At 47.0% G+C, this 19012-nt stretch overlaps 2 protein-coding genes across 9 annotated transcripts in view; both read right to left on the reverse strand.

Annotated features, from left to right (window-relative positions):
• GGA2 (golgi associated, gamma adaptin ear containing, ARF binding protein 2) overlaps positions 1-1563 on the reverse strand; it is a 31552-nt gene extending 29989 nt beyond the window's left edge. For 2 of the 3 annotated variants that reach the window (XM_082362464.1, XM_082362463.1), the window contains exon 1: positions 1377-1562. In XM_082362464.1, the coding sequence (XP_082218590.1) occupies positions 1377-1482 (106 nt within the window). In that variant the 5' untranslated portion in view covers positions 1483-1562. Of the gene's footprint in view, positions 1-1376 lie in introns of all 3 variants that reach the window. The other variant, XM_082362465.1, reaches the window with a different exon arrangement.
• A 3045-nt stretch (positions 1564-4608) lies between these two features.
• The window catches only part of EARS2 (glutamyl-tRNA synthetase 2, mitochondrial), a 28018-nt gene continuing 13614 nt past the window's right edge, over positions 4609-19012 (reverse strand). For 2 of the 6 annotated variants that reach the window (XM_082362544.1, XM_082362539.1), the window contains 3 exons: positions 14578-14713; positions 12105-14129; positions 10248-11817 (listed from right to left, as the gene is read on the reverse strand). In XM_082362544.1, coding sequence (XP_082218670.1) covers positions 14046-14129; positions 14578-14713 — 220 coding nt within the window. In that variant the 3' untranslated portion in view covers positions 10248-11817; positions 12105-14045. Of the gene's footprint in view, positions 6031-10247; positions 11818-12104; positions 14130-14577; positions 14714-14979; positions 15016-17751; positions 17858-19012 lie in introns of those variants that run through there. The other 4 variants (XM_082362542.1, XM_082362541.1, XM_082362543.1 and 1 more) reach the window with 4 other exon arrangements.

Raw genomic sequence — 19012 nt, forward strand, 5'->3', positions numbered from 1 at the left:
AACAAGTGAGACATCTGTAACCAACCAGTTACCTGGGCCTGAAACCTGGGATCCATCCTAAATGCCTCCTGGTCTCTTGCCTCTATTCTAATGCATCAAGCCTGCTGATGGTACTAGCTAATTATTTCTGCTCTCCATCCCAATACCTTTGTCCTACTTCACCCCCCACTACCAGAAGAGCTTTTCATCTACTCTCTCTGCCTGAACTCCCCCATCCCTAACCAATTCGTCTCTTCTCACGGCTGCAGGTGATGCTTTTAACAAGTGTACTGGATCAGAGTCCCAGGCTGAAAACGCCAACATCCCCTCCCCTACTGCATCAGGGATAAACTGAACTCCTTTCTGCAACATACAAGACCCTTGAAGATCTCACCCCAATCAGCAGTGCAGACTCTTTAGGCTTTGCACTCCTGCAGAAATGACCTCCTTCTTCCCAGAATGCTCCACACTCTCCTGTTCTCCCAGCTTTTGCACATGCAGTTTCCTGCATCTGAAATGCTGTCGCCTCCACTGTCCACTCAAATGCTATGTCCCCTGAGACAATCCCCAGGTAAACAAACCCAACTCCCACCACCGCACTTTAAACCCGGCTCCCTCGCAATCTGCAGGTAATGTAACAAAGTGCTGTTACTGTCGGCTTGTACCACCCACTTAAAAAAGTCTTTGTGAGCAAGGACCCTGTGTTACGCATCTCAGTACTCCCAGCACCCAGCAGAGCCCGATACAAGGAGCATATGCTTTATTCTCCTGGAATTTCGAGTCCCCACCGGTAACGCAGGAACAATAACGACCCTTAACGACTGCCGTGAGTCTTCCAGGAGACAATACACATAAGAAACCCGGCCACAACCCACATGCACAAAAGGTGTAAAGGGCTTATTTTGACATTAAAGTCGGCAGCCAGAGACAGCTCCTTCCCACAGGGTGGGTATGTGGCACAACTGAGGAAGTCGAAAGGTCCCCATCTGTAAAACGAGGTTAAAAACAGAAGCTGTCTCTTGGGGTCGTAACGAGGATTAACAGTGGCTGAAATGCTTTCCAGCACAGTGCTTGGCATAAAAGCAAAGCTCAATAAACCTTAGCCATTATGTTGTTAACAGTGTTCATGCACTGCGACTGGGGGAGGTTGGGAGGAGGAGGGGGAGCAAAGCGCCCAGCCTCGGGTCCGCAGCCCTGGCGGATTCCTGGGACGCCTCTCGGGGCCTCCCCGTGGCGATCCTCCCACCCGCGCCGGGCCCAGCCCCGCTCCCCGGGCGCCGACCTCCCCGCGGCCACCTGTCCCGCCGCCGGCCTCAGAAGAAAGGCCCAGGGAGGCGGGAAGCCAGGCCTCACGTGGGGCGCTGGGCCCGCGCCGAGGGGCGGCCCTGACTACTCACTGAGCCACAGCTCCAGCGCCGCCGCCGGCCCCGGGGGCCCCTCGGCCGACTCGGCCCCCGCCGCGGCCCCGGCCCCCGCCGCCACCGCCGTCGCCGTCGCCGCCATAGGCCCAGCCCCGCAGCGAGGCCGCGGCCTCCCCTGCCCTTCAGCCGCCGGCGTCTGGCGTGTTCCGGGGCTGCCGACGCGGCAGGCGAGGGTCGGCACGTGATGGGACGGGGCCCGTGGTGCCACGCCCACACACCAGGCCCCGCCTCCGCGCAGGCCCCGGGCCGGGGGTGCAGCCTCCCCGACAGCCCTCCTCCACGCGCGGGTCGGGCTCGCGGACTGGTCTTCCAGACCCGCAACCAGGTCAAAGTTGGTCAAGCCGACCTCGCAAGGCCTGCCAGATGAAATAGAGGACGCCCCGTTAAATTTGAGTCTCAGGTAACGAATTCTTCTAGCATTTTTTATTCCGGACGGTCTTTCTGGACCATCACCTCCTTCCATACTTTGCTTTATTTTCTCCGTAACACATTACACCATGAGCGTACTAGATATTTACTTACTATATCAAAGGGTAATTCCCCCCCCCAAAAAAAAGTCATGGTTCTCATGCATTGTAAAATGAACGCATGTTAAATATTTTAACTCTAATTAAACAAGAGAACCAAGCGGATGTCATCATCGGTCCAAAAGAGAAGTCAGAAAAAGGGCAAGTTTATACAGAATAAACAAATGTTGGAACAGATGTGCAGGTGGACACAAAACTAGCTCAGAATTAATTTGCATTTTTAAAATTTTATTTATTATTATTATTATTTTGGCCACGCCATGGGGCTTGCAGGATCTTAGTTCCCCGACCAGGGAAGCACGGAGTCCTAACCACTGGACCGCCAGGGAATTCCCCAATTTGCATGTTTATAGGCAAGGATTATTTGCGTTGCTCTCAGTTATCTACAGCTAAGAGTGTAAGACACCTCTGAGACAGTGAAAGAAAGGATAGGAACTGGAAAGGTGTGCTCTCTAGACAATGTGTAATTTTCCTTGGAAGCACAAATCCTCTATACTCCATTACCTGCTTCACGCCACTAATTTAAGCAGGAATTTTGTACACTTCTATGTCCCCAATACCTAGGGTAGTGCCTGGCACACCAGTGCCAATACATATTTGTTGAATGGCCAGATGAACAGTGGAAGCAGTAAGAGGTAGCTACAGGATTTTAGGTCCCATCCCTACCCCAAATAAACACACGGTCTAGGTTTAGCAGTACATTTGCTGTGCTATTTCAGCTCCAAAATAAGTCCAGACACACACATCTCCATTTGACAGATTGCTGCCTTCTATTTGGAAATTATCTGACTGAACTCCCCTCTGTGTGCCAGGTTCTTTTACAGTTGTTACCTGTCTTAGTAAACTTGGGCTGCTATAAAAAATACCACAGACTGGTTGGCCTAAACAACAGACATTTATTTCTCACTGGAGGCTGGGAAGTCCAAGATCAAGGTGCTGCTGATGGGTTCCTGGTGACAACCTGCTTCCAGGTTTGCAGAGGGCTGCTTTCTTGCTGTGTGTTCACAGGGTGGAGAGAGAGCGTGCTCTGATATCTTCCTCTTATCGGGGCACTAATCCCATCCTGAGGGCCCCACCCTCAGCACCACATCTAAACCTAATTACCTGCCACAGCCCTACCTCAAATACCATCACATGGAGATAAGCGCTTCAGTGTGTGAATTTGAATTTTAAGGGGACACATTCAGTCTGTAACATTATTCATGTTGGGGAAGTTTTGTATGAAATCAATGAAAACTAAGCATTGTTTACAGCATGCCCTTCTGTGTTATCTGATCTTGGTTCCTTGGGAATTATTTTACTTCTCTGTAAACTGTAAATAACTGAAAGCAATGGAAAATTATTCTTGTCTATAGACATGCAAATGATTCTGTCCCAGGAAGACACAACCCTCTCCCCGTGGAAAAAACAGCTTTGCCTCCATTTTGCACATTCATTTCTATATTCCTGATCTATAAATGTGTCTGTTCTTTGGATTCGCCTTTGAACTGGTTGTAACATCTCACCAGGTTTTAAGTGAAATCTTTAACATGTGTTCATCTCTCAAAAGTTCTAAACATCTGGCAACACTGGAGCTGGGTTTCCTTGTTGCAACAAATGCCTGGAGATGACTGGAGACTGTACCCTACCAAGAACCATCCATCACCTCCTGAATATTTCTTATACCTGGCTTATGTTATTTATTTTAAGCATCTGCACTCTTTTAACATTTTGACATGTGATCAGTGGCTCTCAAACTAACATTTGTCAGAATCACCTGGAGGGCTTGTTAAAACACAGAATGCAGGGACCCACCCACACAGTTTCTGATTCAGTAGGTCTGGGGTAATGCCCAAGAATCTAATCATTCTCCCTCCAGGCGATGCTCGAGGGACCACCTCTGATTCCTTCTTTCCCACTGCGTATCTTTTTGCCTGTTCTGTTCCCTCAGCCTGGAACATCCTGCCTCTGTTGTCTGTCAAGGTACCTCAGGGTTGGGCTGCCAGCTTTAGCTAGTAAAGATACAGGAAGCCCAGTTAAATCAGAATTTCAGACAAACAACAAATAATTTTTAAAAACTGAGATATAATTAACATATAATGTTGTGTTAGTTTCAGGTGTACATGATTTGATATTTGTGTGTCTTGCAAAATGATCACCACGATATGTCTTGTTAGTATCCAACACTACCCATCATTACAAAATTTCTTTTTCTTATGAGAACTTCTAAAAATCTACTGTCTTAGCAACCTTCAAATATACAGTGCAGTATTGTTAACTAGAATCACCATGCCGTCTATTGCATCCCCAGGACTTACCTTTTTTTTTTTTTTTTTTTAATTTATGGCTGTGTTGGGTCTTCGTTTCTGTGCGAGGGCTTCCTCCAGCCGCGGCAAGTGGGGGCCACTCTTCATCGCGGTGCGCGGGCCTCTCACTATCACGGCCTCTCTTGTTGCGGAGCACAGGCTCCAGACGCACAGGCTCAGTAATGGTGGCTCACGGGCTCAGTTGCTCCACGGCATATGGAATCTTCCCAGACCAGGGCTCGAACCCGTGTCCCCTGCATTAGCAGGCAGACTCTCAACCACTGCACCACCAGGGAAGCCCGGACTTACCTATTTTTAACTCGAAGTTTGTACCTTTTGATCACATTCACCCATTTTGGCCACCCCTACACAATTATAAATAACTTTTTTAGTATAAGTATAATATTGCATGGGACATACTTATACTAAGAAATTATTCACTGTTTCTCTGAAATTAAAAGCAAAAAACAATAGTCCAACTCCTTGTCACGCAGGCATTTCCTGACTGACTCCCTACACCCAAGGATATCCATATCCCTGTATCCCTTTGCTTGCTCCTCCACCACCTCCTCCACACTTGCATTTTTGTGATTGTTAGTCACCTATGACACTGTGATCTCTTTGAGGCAGGAGCCTTATCTTTTATTTGTTTGTGTTTTATTTAGTTATTTATTTTTAATAAATTAATTTTTTTATTTTTATTTTTGGCTGCATTGGGTCTTCGTTGCTGTGCGCGGGCTTTCTCTAGTTGCGGTGAGCGGGGGCCACTCTTGGTTGCGGTGCGAGGGCTTCTCACTGAGGTGGCTTCTCCTGTTGCGGAGCGCGGGCTTCAGTAGTTGTGGCACGCGGGCTCAGTAGTTGTGGCTCGCGGGATCCAGAGCGCGGGCTCAGTAGTTGTGGCGCACGGGCTTAGTTGCACTGCGGCATGTGGGATCTTCCCCGGACCAGGGCTCGAACCCGTGTCCCCCGTGTTGGCAGGCAGGTTCTTAACCACTACGCCACCAGGGAAGCCCTTATTTTTAAAAGCTTAAGGCACTGAGTGAAGGAAGGAACAAAAATCTGTGGACTTAGCCCCCACAATGAACAAGGTTTTGTCTAATTCCTCTCCACACCCTCAGGCCTCACAGGGCCTGGCACAGAGTAGGTGTTTGTCAAATGGATGAACGAAGACAGGACTGAATGGACTCAGACTGAGGCAGGAGATAGATGGGCTCCAGGCTAGGCATTTACAACTGGCCTCCTGTTCACACCTCCTGGGGTGAGGAGAAGATGGGCTCCAGGGTGGACATTCATCATTACCAGCCCACTGTTTACGTTTCCTGAAGCAAGAGACAAACGGGCTCCAGGACTACATATTTATGACCAGACTTCTGTCTATATTTCAGAATCTGCACCTTGATATAAAAACCAGCAACAGAAATTGGGTAAATAACCAGACATTGGACACGTTCTTATTAGTTATCCATTTAATACATATTAGTGTAGATAAGTCAATCCCAATCTCCCAATTCATCACACCACCACCCCCACTCCCCGCCACTTTCCCCCCTTGGTGTCCATACGTTTGTTCTCTACATCTGTCAGACATTGGACATTTTTATGGCAGGGACAGAGTAGGACTAAACCCTGTTAAAAGATCAAGAAGTCATACATTTCCCATCCTTGGGGCAAGGGAAACATTGCACATGCGCAGAAAGGCTCCTTGGGGGTCAAAAAGGAGGGGCACACCCCATAATATGTGATGCTAAGGCCATCCCATAGGCCCCTGGGCTGGAATCCATTTTGGAAAAAAGTTGCGCACACACGTTGGGGAGGGTCCTAGGGCATCAGGTGTGGAAAAAGAAACCAGGTAATTGGCCAAAGGTAAACAAAGACCTGGAAGAACTGCCCTATATAAATGACCTAACCGCCTCTTTACTGCACTCCTCAATGGGGGGATGCCCACACCCTTTCTCTCTGGGGGCATCTCTGTCTTGCTTCTGTCTTAACAAACTGTTTCTCTGTGTGCTCTCCCACTTGTGTTGTGCTATGTCTCTAATAATAAACTCTGTACCTGTTTTTACAGCTCTTGCCTCCGTGAGAAATGTATTTTTCACCGGGGGCAAGAGCCAGGGGGTGTGGTGGATAGGATTCCTGGTTTTTATCCAGGCTACCCAGGTTCAATTCCTGGGCAGGGAGTTTAGATCTCGCTTCACACCACCACTCACTACTGCCTCTCCGAGATCAAGACAAGAGGAGTTCTCTAGATAGAGAAGGCTGCCCCCTCCTTGGCTGGGCTGTCCTACTGCAATCAGGGTTGGGGGAGGGGTGGTAGGGGGCAGAGGGGAGGGCACTCGGGCCTGGGCTGGGACTCCGACATTTTGCCCAGATATGAAGGCTAAGTTGGAGATCCCCAGGGCGTGATAATGAGTTTAATGAGTGCCAAGCCAAGCGTCTACTGCCTTCTATATTTTAAAAAATGCATATCCTGTAATTCACTAATGAAAATAGTAACCACAAATGATGTGAAGTTCCTGAATACTGCAAAACAGTACCCTAACTAAACATAGCGACTGTGCACTTGACCGCTCACCCTGACCATCCGATCCAATCAGGTGTATGTCTGGCCTTTCACTCAGCAATACTGACTGAGCACCTACCATGTGAACAGGCACCATTCTCAGCACTGGGGGTCCAGTGGTAAGCAAGACAGATGAGGTCCCTGTTCCCGTAGACTTTACAATCTGACACTAACAAATAACTGCAGAACTAATTACTTTCACAGTTATTTATGCACTCAATTCTGACTGCATGCTATGGAAAAGAATAGGGTGCTGATGATCAATAGCAGAGGAAGGAGAGCTACTGGGGGGAGTCAGAGGCTTTCCTGAAGAGGAGAGAGTGGAGCAAAAATCTGAAGGCTGGGGACTTCCCTGGTGGCACAGGGGTTAAGAATCCGCCTGCCAATGCAGGGGACATGGGTTCGAGCCCTGGTCCGGGAAGATCCCACATGCCACGGAGCAACTAAGCCCGTGCGCCACAACTACTGAGCCTGCGCTCTAGAGCCCACGAGCCACAACTACTGAGCCCACATGCCACAATTACTGAAGCCCACGTGCCTAGAGCCCGTGCTCCACAACAAGAGGAGCCACTGCAATGAGAAGCCCGTGTACTGCAACGAAGAGTAGCCCCTGCTCGCCACAAGTAGAAAAAGCCCGCACAGCAATGAAGACCCAACGCAGCCAAAAAATAAATAAATTAAAAAAAAAAAAAAAAAAGATCTGAAGGCTGAGAGAGAGGTGACCAGGCAAAAGGGCAGAAGAGCATATGGACAAGAGTATTCCAGACAGAATAGCAGCACAAAGGAAGGCTTACATGGCGGGAGACCAGAGAAGGGGGTGCGTGTGGCAGGAATGAGTGAAGTGAAGCAGGAAAGGTAGATGGGGTTGGGGGGGGGTCAGGCTGTGAGGATGAAACATGGCTTTATCGTGTTTCCCTCTTTCATGTTTCATTTTCCTACCAGGGCTCCCCGCTCCTGGGCCAGCCCTGCTCAAATCTCTCTTCAGCAAAGCTGCCAGAATGATCTTTTTAAAAAACAGAAATCTGATCTTGTCACTTCCCTACTTAAAGACTTTCAGTGGCTCCTCACCTTCCACTTCATGAAGACCCAACTCATGTCTTCGCTAATGGACCCCCACTTTGTCCAGGAACGCAGGGAAGAGCTGGCCCCGCCCTCAGCTCTGGGTCTGACTGATCTATGGGGACTCCCCCGCCCACTTCCCCAAGGGATGGGTTGAAGAATGGGGAAGTCACGAGGGGGAGGGTGCTGGAGAAAAGTTTCCTTGCTTTCAGGGAGAGAGACACAGAAAGCCACGCTCTCTCTGACAACATGAAGTGCAGAGAGGCCTGAGCACTTTAGGCAGACAATTGTGAGCAGAGAGAACCAACCCAAGGCTGTTGCCGATGCTGGGGCCAATAGAACAAAGAGATGGAAAGACCCTAAGTTCTCACTGAGGTCACTGAACGCTTAATTAACCTACCCCAGAGCCTGCCATACCCCCGAACTTCCTGCTTTGTGGGATACTAAATCTTCCTGTTCAAGCTGGTTTCAATCTGGATGTTTTGCTATTTGCATCAGATGGCACCTTGATACCCTTAACCTGGCAAAGAAGGGCTGTTTGGATTTCCCTCTGCCTGGTTTCTCAGCTACTTCTCCTACTCCCTCAACTCCTACCCTTGGCTCCACCCAACTTGGTGAAATTCTTTTTCATCCTTTTGTTTGGAATACCTTCCAACCCCCATTGATCTGGAAACTCCTACTCATCCCTCAGAACCCAGTTCAAAGTTCACTTCATCTGTAAAGTCCTCTGACATCTATGAACATGAATGCATGAACTACCCTCTCTGGGTTCTGCTCTCACCCAGGAAGTCCTCATTTTCTAAGTATTTATTATCCTGGTCCCTGGGAAGGTAGGGAATTTCATCATAAGACAAACATATTTAATCAATTAAACAATTTCTAATTTAGGTCCCACTAACACCCCTCTATATTGAAGTATTCCATCTATCTCACTCTTCAAAGTCTTTGTCAAAGGTCAGTCTCTCACAGATAGCTGGATTCAGTGCAATTTACAGGCAATAGATCAGATAGCTAACTACAACTGCAAATCTTGCAAAAGAGATGTGATTCCCCAGAGTCAATGAAAGTGAAACTGGGAAACTGTTGGAATCTGGTAGAGTTAGATCAGCTGATAATTGCCACTTCCGAAGAAACTGATCTGACTGATGAAGGCGTCAAACATTTTTTTCATCATGAGAGCTTTACCTGACTCCCTGCTATGTGTCAGACAACATGTCAGGTGCTATGGTTACAACCAAGAATAAGAAAAACTTATTGCCTGTCTCAATCTTATCTTCTTTAGAGTAAGATAGACAATAAACATGTACAAATACACTATGTAATTTCATATAGTAATAAGCATTATGAGGAAAAAAATAAGCTAGGATAAAGGTAATATGAATGAGATTCCAAAGTTGCCTACAGAAAAATAGTAATTTTCTGGCAAGGGTACACTCTAAACTCCATGGAAAGAGAATATGCTCAGGGGGAGGAACGGCCCTCTCCATCACTGGAGTGGGTCTCCTGCAGCCATGATTGCTTACATGACTCTGTCCCACTGGCCACAGTTGATTGGACCAGGGGTAGACAGCTGACCCAAGCTAGGCCAATCAGATTCTTTCCTGGGATTTTGGACATGGAATACTAGTTATTGAATTGGCAGTGTAGCAAAGGGGAGATGATTCAGCTTTAGGGCTGGGGCAGTTGTTCAACAGCTGCAGAGATAAGAGAAAGCCAGCCTGCAGAAGAAAGATGAGAGGAGCAGACACCCAGACAGAGACAAAGGTTAGAAACTGCAGTTTCAGAGGGATAAGGGTGAGTGTGTTGGGTCCTAATGGGTTTTTGGGTACAGATTCCAGTCTCTTGTAAGGTCCAGCTGGGAGTCCTGCCCTTGGGATCTGTGGGTCCTAATTCTTCCAATAAATTACTTTCATGGTTTAAGTTAGTCTGAGTGTGTTTCTATGTGTTGCAACCAAGATCAGCATCTCTAAGAATGAAAATACTGCTGATGAGGATGATGGTAATTGATAACATTTGTTGAGTGCCAGGCACTGTTTTAAGAACTTTACATATGTCATCTATTTTGATTCTTACAATTTGTTGAGACAGATACAACTGTTATCCCCGTTTTAACAGATGAGGAAACTGAGCTACAGAAGTCATACAGTAAGTGGCAGAACCAGTTTTTGAGTCTAGACAGTTGGCCTCTATGGCCTTCACTTCACTATACTCTGAAAAAACACTGGGGGACAGACTTGAGGTTATTTAAACTCTGTGAAGTCCTTTTACACATTCCTTCTGATCCTGAGCAAAACCCCAGAGCAGAGGATACATGCTGCTTCTCAGACAACTCACTCCAACCGAGGAAGTGGCCGCAGCTTTATCGACTCAGCAATTTGATCACTCATTTTGGTAAAACAGTCAGATTCCCTAACCAAGAGCTAGAGTTTCTTGTAAGCATACTTGATGTCTTAGAATCGGAGGCTCTGATGTCACTCAGAGTGACAAGGGTTGAGGTTGGACTCTGGGTTGTCGTAAGCCTCATACTAAAACCTCAGAAGGGTTGATCAACTTTTCTGAGCCTCAGTTTCCCTATCTAAAACATAGAAACCACCACCATAATAATAATGCCTGTCTCATGGGGTTGTGAAGATTTAAAGAGATGAACTAAAATGTTTACCAGCATAATTTTTTTTAAATATTTATTTATTTATTTTGGTTGCGCTAGGTCTTAGTTGCAGCATGCAGACTCTCAGTTGCGGCATGCATGCAGGATCTAGTTCCCCGACCAGGGGTCGAACCCAGGCCCCCTGCATTGGGAGCGTGGAGTCTTAGCCACTGCACCACCAGGGAAGTCCCCTACCAGCATAATTGGAAACCCAGAAGTGGTTGAGGCTCATGTGAACGCACAATAAATTGCAAGCATTATTATTCTGTGTCCCCTTTGGCGGAACACCTGTTGTTTCTGCCATTGCCCCTTCTTCTGGAAAAAGCACCCTACTTCTCCTTGGGAACTTTTCCTCCATTGGATATATTCCTGGCTGAGGAATGGTAACATGACCTCAGTTAGCCCAACCAGACACTCTCTTCTTCGAATCTGAATCTTTAGCTGAATCATCCAAAACTGAAGGGGAAAAAATACAGAGAAACCACAACAAAAAAGTTGAGTTCATGTGTTCCCACTGAAGAACACAGACAAGACTGGCCATGGGCTCCTGCTGCCTGCATGCTCAGAGCTTCCCCGGTTCCTGTCTTTTCCAAGACCTGGTTCTTTGGCTTTCCCATAGACTCTATGACTTTCTCACAAATTTAAACTCCCATAAACTTAAAGTCTCCAATGAACCTAAGTTAGGCAGAGTTGGTTTCCATTGCTTGCCATCAAAGAACTTTATCTGATGTACTTTTCAAGCAAGGATTAGGTCTCTGTGAAACTCAGCAAATTCTTTAATCCCCTTTCCCTATTCCCCTGGACAAGGACAGTGTATTAGCAATCTCTTGCTGGGTAACAAATTATCCCAGAGCTAAGTGGCTTTAAACAATAAATATTTATTATCTCATAACGGTGTGTCTGAAATTCAGGAGCAACTTTGCTTAGTGGTTCTGGCTCAGGATCTTTCAAGAAGGCTGCAGTCAGCACTATTTACAGTAGCCAGGACATGGAAGCAACCTAAATGTCCATCAACAGAGGAATGACTAAAGAAGATGTGGTACATATATACAGTGGAATATTACTCAGCCATAAAACAGAACTAAATTGTGCCATTTGCAGAGACGTGGATGTTCCTAGAGACTTTCATACAGAGTGAAGTAAGTCAGAAAAATATTGTATATTAACACATGTGGAATCTAGAAAAATGGTATAGATGAACTTATTTGCAAAGCAGAAACAGAGACAGAGACATAGAGAACAAACGTATAGATGCTAAGGGGGAAGAGGGGGTGAGATGGATTGGGAGATTGGGATTGACACATATACACCATGTATAAAACAGATAATTTGGGCTTCCCTGGTGGCACAGTGGTTAAGAGTCCGCCTGCCAAGGCAGGGGACATGGGTTCGAGCCCTGGTCCGGGAGGATCCCACATGCCGCGGAGCAACTAGGCCCGTGCGCCACAACTACTGAGCCCGCACACCTAGAACCCGAGCTCCGTAACAACCGCAACAAAGAGTAACCCCCCGCTCTCCGCAACTAGAGAGAGCCCGCGCGCAGCAACGAAGACCCAGCGCAGCCAAAAATAAGTAAATAAATAAATAAATTTATAAAAAAAAAAAAAAAAGATAATTAACGAGAACCTACTGTATAGTACAGGGAACTGTACTCAATGCTCTGTGGTGACCTAAATGGGAAGGAAATCCAAGGAAGAGAATATATGTATACGTGTGGCTGATTCACTTTGCTGCACAGCAGAAACAAACACAACATTGTAAAGCAACTATACTCCAATTTAAAAAAAAAAAAAAAAAGAACGTTGCAGTCAAATGTCAGCCAGCATTGCAGTCATCTGAAGGCTTGACTGGGGCTGGAAGACTGACTTCCAAGATGGCCCATTCATACGGCTGTTGTCAGAAGGCCTCCGATCCTTATCTGACTGTCTTCACAGTGTGGAAGCTGGCTTCCCACAGAGTAAGGGATCCAAGAGAACAACATGGAAGCCATGACACACCACACAGAAGTCAGCCCTATTCAGTGTGAATGCCAGGAGGTAGCAGTGACTGGGGGCTACAAAGGGGAAGCCCAGAAGCCGTGTAGGGGTCTTTGTAGCCGGCCACCATCCTCCTTTCACTTCAGCTATTCCTATTCACCCCAAGAAGAATATCTCATTTCAGAAACCCAGACAGTGATTTACAAATAATGGGTGGAAGAAGGAGGCGAATATGAAGAAAAAGATGCAAAACAGGCAGGGTAAAGGTCTCCAGTCCAAGGACCAGGTCTGGAGAACTGGAAAAGAGGAAGAGACAACCTTTAGGGAAGGGAGATACAGGCTGCCCCAAGCCCAAGGACAAAGAGTAGTATAAAACGTTAAGTGTTCCCCCTGGGCAGATTTGTGGCTTCTTCCCTTATAAGCCCCAAAGAAAGTCTAACAAGCCAGTTCAGCCCAGCTTGTCAGTCATTGCTCCAAACTCAAACTGGGGGCTTCCCTGGTGGCGCAGTGGTTGAGGATCCACCTGCCAATGCAGGGGACACGGGTTCGAGCCCTGGTCCGGGAAGATCCCACATGCCGCAGAGCAACTAAGCCCGTGTGCCACAATCACTGAGTCTGCGCTCTAGAGCCCGTGAGCTACAACTACTGAGCCCGCGCGCCTAGAGCCCGCACACTGCAACGAGAAGCCACTGCAATAAGAAGCCCGTGCACCGCAACGAATAGTAGCCCCCACTTGCTGCAACTACAGAAAGCCCGTGTGCAGCAACCAAGACCCAACACAGCCAAAAATAAATAAATTTATTAAAAAACAAAACAAAACGAAAAAACAAAAACTGGGCCCGAGAACTGGGACCCAGGAGTCCAGGCTGCTGCCAAGCTGTTACGTATGGGCTGAGTTGTGTTCCCCTCAAAACTCACATGTGAAGCCCTAACCTCTCTGTACCTCAGTATGTGACCGAATTTGCAGACAGGGCCTTTAAAGAAGTGATTAAGTTCAAACTGGGCCGTGAGGGTGGGCCTTAACCCAATCTGACTGGCGTCCTCTTAAGAAGAGGGCCTTTGGACAAACAGAGATACCGAGGGCACACAGAGAGAGGGAAGGCCATGTGAGGAGAGAGCAAAAAGGCAGCCGTCTGCAAGCCAAGGAGCGAGGCCTCAGGAGAAACGCAACCTGCCAACACCTTGATCTTGGACTGCCGGCCTCCAGAACTGTGAGAAAATCATTTTCTGTTGTGTAAGCCACCATTCTGTGATGTGTTTTCATGGCAGCCCGAGCAGACTGAAACATCAGCTGTGACTGTCCAGCGAGCCAGCTCCTAACCTCTGCTGTGTGCTGTGGTGTCAGAACCATGCGTGAGGCCTTCCTTTCCAGCGCCAGGGAGGTGAGGGGGCTGGGTGACCCTGGCCAACTGGTAAGGATGGGCCTGGCGTGGAGTCATAAATGCACCTGTGCACCCAGAGGCTCTGTGTCCATTCTTGGGTCCTTTCACAGGTTTCCGATGGGCCCCAGGCCTCCTGCTCCTCCCCTCTGAGGGCAGGTCCCACGAGTACAGTTCCTGTGGCCACCTCTGCTGTCCTGCACACCTTCTCTCTAGCTGGAAAGCACCTTCTGTATTCGCTCCCGCACTTCCTTTGGTCCCAAGGACAACATCATCTCAGCTACAGGAGGTCCTTGCTAAGAACAAAAAGAGAAAACATTGCCTTAAGATGCCTGAGGAGTGAACAGCCAGCCTTGGTCTGCAGAAGTTACACCCCAGGCCAACCCCAGCACTGCTGCCTGCACCCCAAGGAGCAGAGTTTGCATTTTACGGGCTCTAATTTCTAAGGATGGGTCCCAGAAGCCTGCTCTTGCTGGGTTGGTATGTCCATTAGCCCCAGTCAACCGCCAGCTCCATGAAGGCAGGGAGCACACGTGTTTCACTCACTACCGTATCCACTGTACCTAGCATGGTGCTTACACATAGTAGGTACTCAGTAGGTACTGTCTGTTGAATGACTGAATGAGGGGGGTGGTCATGTTTCATTCATCTTTGCAGCCCCCAAACTGAGCTTAGTGCTGCCGGTGAATGTTAGCTGAGTGGATAAATGAGGGCTCCAGGGCACAGTCCAGCCACCCGCCTCACCAGCTGTCCACTGAGAGCCACTCGGAGGAGCTTCATCACGTTACTGTGTTTGGTGCCTTCCAGACCTTCTGACAGCTTCTTCAATTCTCCGTTCAGCATGTCCTGAGTCAAACTCATACCGGGTCCTTCTAAAAGCCTAGAAGAGGGCCAGTCTATAAGGGGCCAGCATGGGCCAATGGCAAGTGGGTGGAAGGGGGGACTTCAGAAGATCATCCATCAGCTACAATATACATTAACAGCACAACCAATGTTCAAGCCTGCCTTGGGGGTGGGGGGATATCTATTACCCCCATCCCCATCCTAGCTGGGGAAGAAACAACAACCAAGAAGAGACTACAAACACAGAGAATCCAAGCAAGTGGGCATAAAATAGGGAAACTAAGAGGATTTACTGATTACTACCTGTGTCATGTAATCTTCATGCCTCAGTTTTCTCACCTGTAAAGTGGGAATAATAATAGTGTCTGCACCTCACAGGGCTATGGTGGGGCTAAGTTAAAACTTGTAAAGCACTAAGTACATTGCCTGAACAGATGGTAAGTACTTGAAAGTATGAGCTCTTATATTTCAATAAAAAGTTAAATATTAGCTAATATTTATTACATCCAAGAGCTCAGAGACATTGCAAGAGGATCTGAAAAGAAACTTAGGATTGGGTTACACATAGGATGGAAGAATGAAGCCCTCTGGGAAATGATCTGAAACACAGCTTCAAGACTTCCGGGGGATGCAGCAGAGAAGAGCAGAAAGAAGGAAATCAGGAGACCCCAGCTCCAGTAATGTCCCAACTTGCCACAACCATTCTTTGCCCACAAATGAAACACTTAAGGAACTACAACAGGCCAGCAACCATTCCCCACTTTCCTGGCAGTCCAGCTGAGACCCTCTCCACAAAGCATGTTTGAGCTCAAGAGAAAGTCCCCAATTAGTCAGAGCGGGACCTGCAAAAACTTCGTCCCAGCCCTGATTCTGAGTTAGAGCAAGAGCCGGGAGCAGGTCAGGGGGAGTCATTCCACACGGAGGAGGGACCGAGGCTGGAGATCTTCACCAGTGCAGATGATCCTCGACGCCACCTCTGACACCGCCTGCTCCCGAAAGGGCCCAGACACTCCATTCCCCACATCGGCTCAGTGTGGAGGGCTACCGGCTCAGGGACTGGGTTCAAGAGGAATTGGAACAAAGAGCCTTTTAGTGCAGATTTCCTTACTCACTCCAGTACTTGAGCAATTCAGTTTCAATCTGAGAAACACAATCATTCTTATTGCATCTTAAAACTGGACCACATGATTGCTGCTATTTATGAAATGGAGAAGAGGAAATATTGAAAATATAAAATGTAATGTGGTTTGCAGCAACATGGATGGACCTAGAGATTATCATACGAAGTGAAGTAAGTCAGAAAGAGACAAATACCATTTGATATCACTTATATGTGGAATCTAAAATATGACACAAATGAACATATCTACGAACCAGAAACAGACTCACAGACATAGAGAACAGACCAAGGGTTGGCGGGGTGGGGGGAGGGAAGGACTGGGAGTTTAGGACTAGCAGATGCAAACCATTATATATAAAATGGATAAACAACAAGGTCCTACCAGAGAGCACAGGAAACTATAGTCAATATCCTGTGATAAACCATAATGGAAAAGACTATGAAAAAGAGTATGTATAACTGAATCACTTTGCTATATAGCAGAAATTAACACAACATTGTAAATCAACTATACTTCAAAAAAAAATAAATGTAATGTGGGAAAAACCAGACACACTCCTCAATGTCACTGTGGGGAAGCAGGCTGCCAAGGAGCTGGTGAAAGAGTGACAGGCCCCAGGCAGCAAACACTGGCAGCCAGGACACGTTAGAGCTGCTCCAGGCCTTGGCGTGGGCACAGAGGGACTTACAGAGATCCAGCAGCTTCTAAATATTTGGGCGTCAGCTTTCCTGCCTTCAGTGGGAGCCCCAGAGGGTCTCTAAAATCTAATCCCATGGCAGGGGTGGGGAGGTAAGACATTAGCCCGGTAAACTAGAACTGACAGCCTCATGTGGAATGTCCTAACTTAAGGGAGTATTATTAATAATACCTCTTGGGAATTTATCCTGGAGATTTACTTGTAAAGGTGCTTAATGATGTCTATTCAAGGTTACTCACTGTGGCACTGTTTGTAACCGCAAAATTTGGAAGCAATCCAAATGTCCATCAATAGGAGATGAATTATATAAATCATGGTAAAGTGGTATAAAAAGGGAATAGCTGTAGCTGAGAAAAGAATGAGGATGCTCTTTTAAGCCCTGGACAGATCTAAAGATAAACTGTTAAGGGAAAAACAAACAAACAAGCAAAAAAACGCATAAAGACACTTAGGGAAATACAGCCATTATTTTGTAAACTTTAAATGAAGTATAATCTATAAAAATACTGAATCACTATGTTGTACATTTGAAACTAACATAATGTTATAAATCAACTATACTTCACTAAAAAAATAAAAATAAAACAAAAATCCCACCCAAAGACAACAGTGTTATTGTATCGTACTTTTTTTTTTTTTTTTTTTTGGCCGCACTGCTTGGCTTGCAGGATCTTAGTTCCCCATCAAGGACTGAACCCAGGCCCTTGGCAGTGAAAGCACGGAGTCCTAACCACTGGACCACCAGGGAATTCCCTGTATTGTACCTTTTGTGTAAAAAAGCTGAAAAATAAGGATTACTTAGATATAATTATGAATAGTACTAACATCCAGAGAGGGTTCTGGAATGGGGCAGACAGGGGACAAGGATGAAAAATGGGACTCCTGATATATACCTTTTAAAATAATTTCTAGGTTTTAAACCTAGAGGTTCAAGAGGTTTGAATGTATTAATAACAATTAAGTTTTAAATTCAAAAAATTGGAAGAAAGGAGTTGTATACACATATCCTTGAATACACAGACATTTCACAAAGGAAACTGCTGTTTGGGACTGCCTTTCTGTTGGGGGCTGAGTAGGAGGAAAGACTTATTTTTTGCTTAAAACCCTCTTGTACCATTTGCATTTTTGCCACATTACTTGTATTCTTATCTAGCCGAAATGTTACGTTTTAATAACACAGTGATGGCTGCTTGTTATCAGGGGCTGTCCAAGTACTTTACACCAAGGATAAGCAATAGAGAATATGATTGGACATACGGTCTCTCACTCCAGCCAGCTTGAGTCTCAATCCCTGCTCCTTCGATTTACTAGCTGTATTATTTTAGACAAGTTACTTAACCTCTTTGTGCCTTGATTTCCTCACCTGTTAAAATGGGGATAACAACAGTAGTTCCTTTATTAGGTCGCTGTGAATTCAAGTGTATACACACACACATAGCATGCACACATATCCGTGTACACATCTAACGTATATGATATATAACATAGCACGCTGTAGGCACGTGTGTAAGCAAACCCACACGAGTGTTTGCTATTATTATCCAATTTAATCTTTATAACTCTCTCCACAGGCCCTAACTCTCCCTGTGGAACTACCCGGCTCCATCCTCAGCCCATGTGCTTTGGCAGTGGGGGGGGGGGGGGGTGTCCACTCAGGGTCCCACGTATGACCTAACCTAAGCCGGTCAGCACATCACATTCTCCAGGCCTCAGTGACTAGTTCAGAGACAGAAAAACCAGGCCGATCAGGCCCCATCAGAGTGAATCTCAGGACACAGCTGGAGTCGGAGGCTAAGGTTTTGCTGTCTTACCACCACAGTGGAGACTGTGAGAGAGGCTGCTTTTGACCCCCGGTATCCTTTCTCCCTCTCATGTGTACTGACACAATTTTCAGCTGGGCACCTGGCCCCCAAGGTAAAAACTACATTTTCCAGACTTCCTTGTAGCTTGGAGTGGCCGTAAGACAGGCGTTCGGGCCAGCGGGATGCGGGTGGAAACGAGTGTGTCACTTTTAAGTCAAGTCCCTAAGGGGGAGGAGTATCCCGTCCCCCTCTCCCTTTCCTCCTTCCTCCTCTGGCTGAATCGTGAGCCACCACGGACCACGGGGACAAGAGCAAAACCCAGGGATGACAGGGCCCTGGAGATGTGGAGAAAGCTGTTCAGCCCCAAACTGGCTGCTGTGGATGCAGGTAAGGGAGAAAGGCGCTTGTCTTGTCTGGTAGAGCATCCCACGCTCCATCTACCCGATACAGACCCCCTGCAGAAGGAGTAGTGGGCGTAGAGGAGTGTGGGGGAGAAAGTCAAAGGGACAGAGGGAGAAATTAGGTCTTGGTGCCATATTTTTGGCCCCTGCTTTAAGCTGGACCTCAAGGTGGCCCTTTTCCTAGCCTCTGCAATTACATACACCAATCATTCCCCCCTTGCTTAAGCCCATTTTGGTTGCACTTTGTGCCCTTGTAATCTGGAGAGTTCTGCTACTGTTAAAATAAGACCTAGTATCATCTCCACCCTATAGGTG

Source organism: Balaenoptera borealis, assembly GCF_965194805.1.
Source record: "Balaenoptera borealis genome assembly, chromosome: 16".
Lineage (NCBI taxonomy): Eukaryota > Metazoa > Chordata > Mammalia > Artiodactyla > Balaenopteridae > Balaenoptera > Balaenoptera borealis.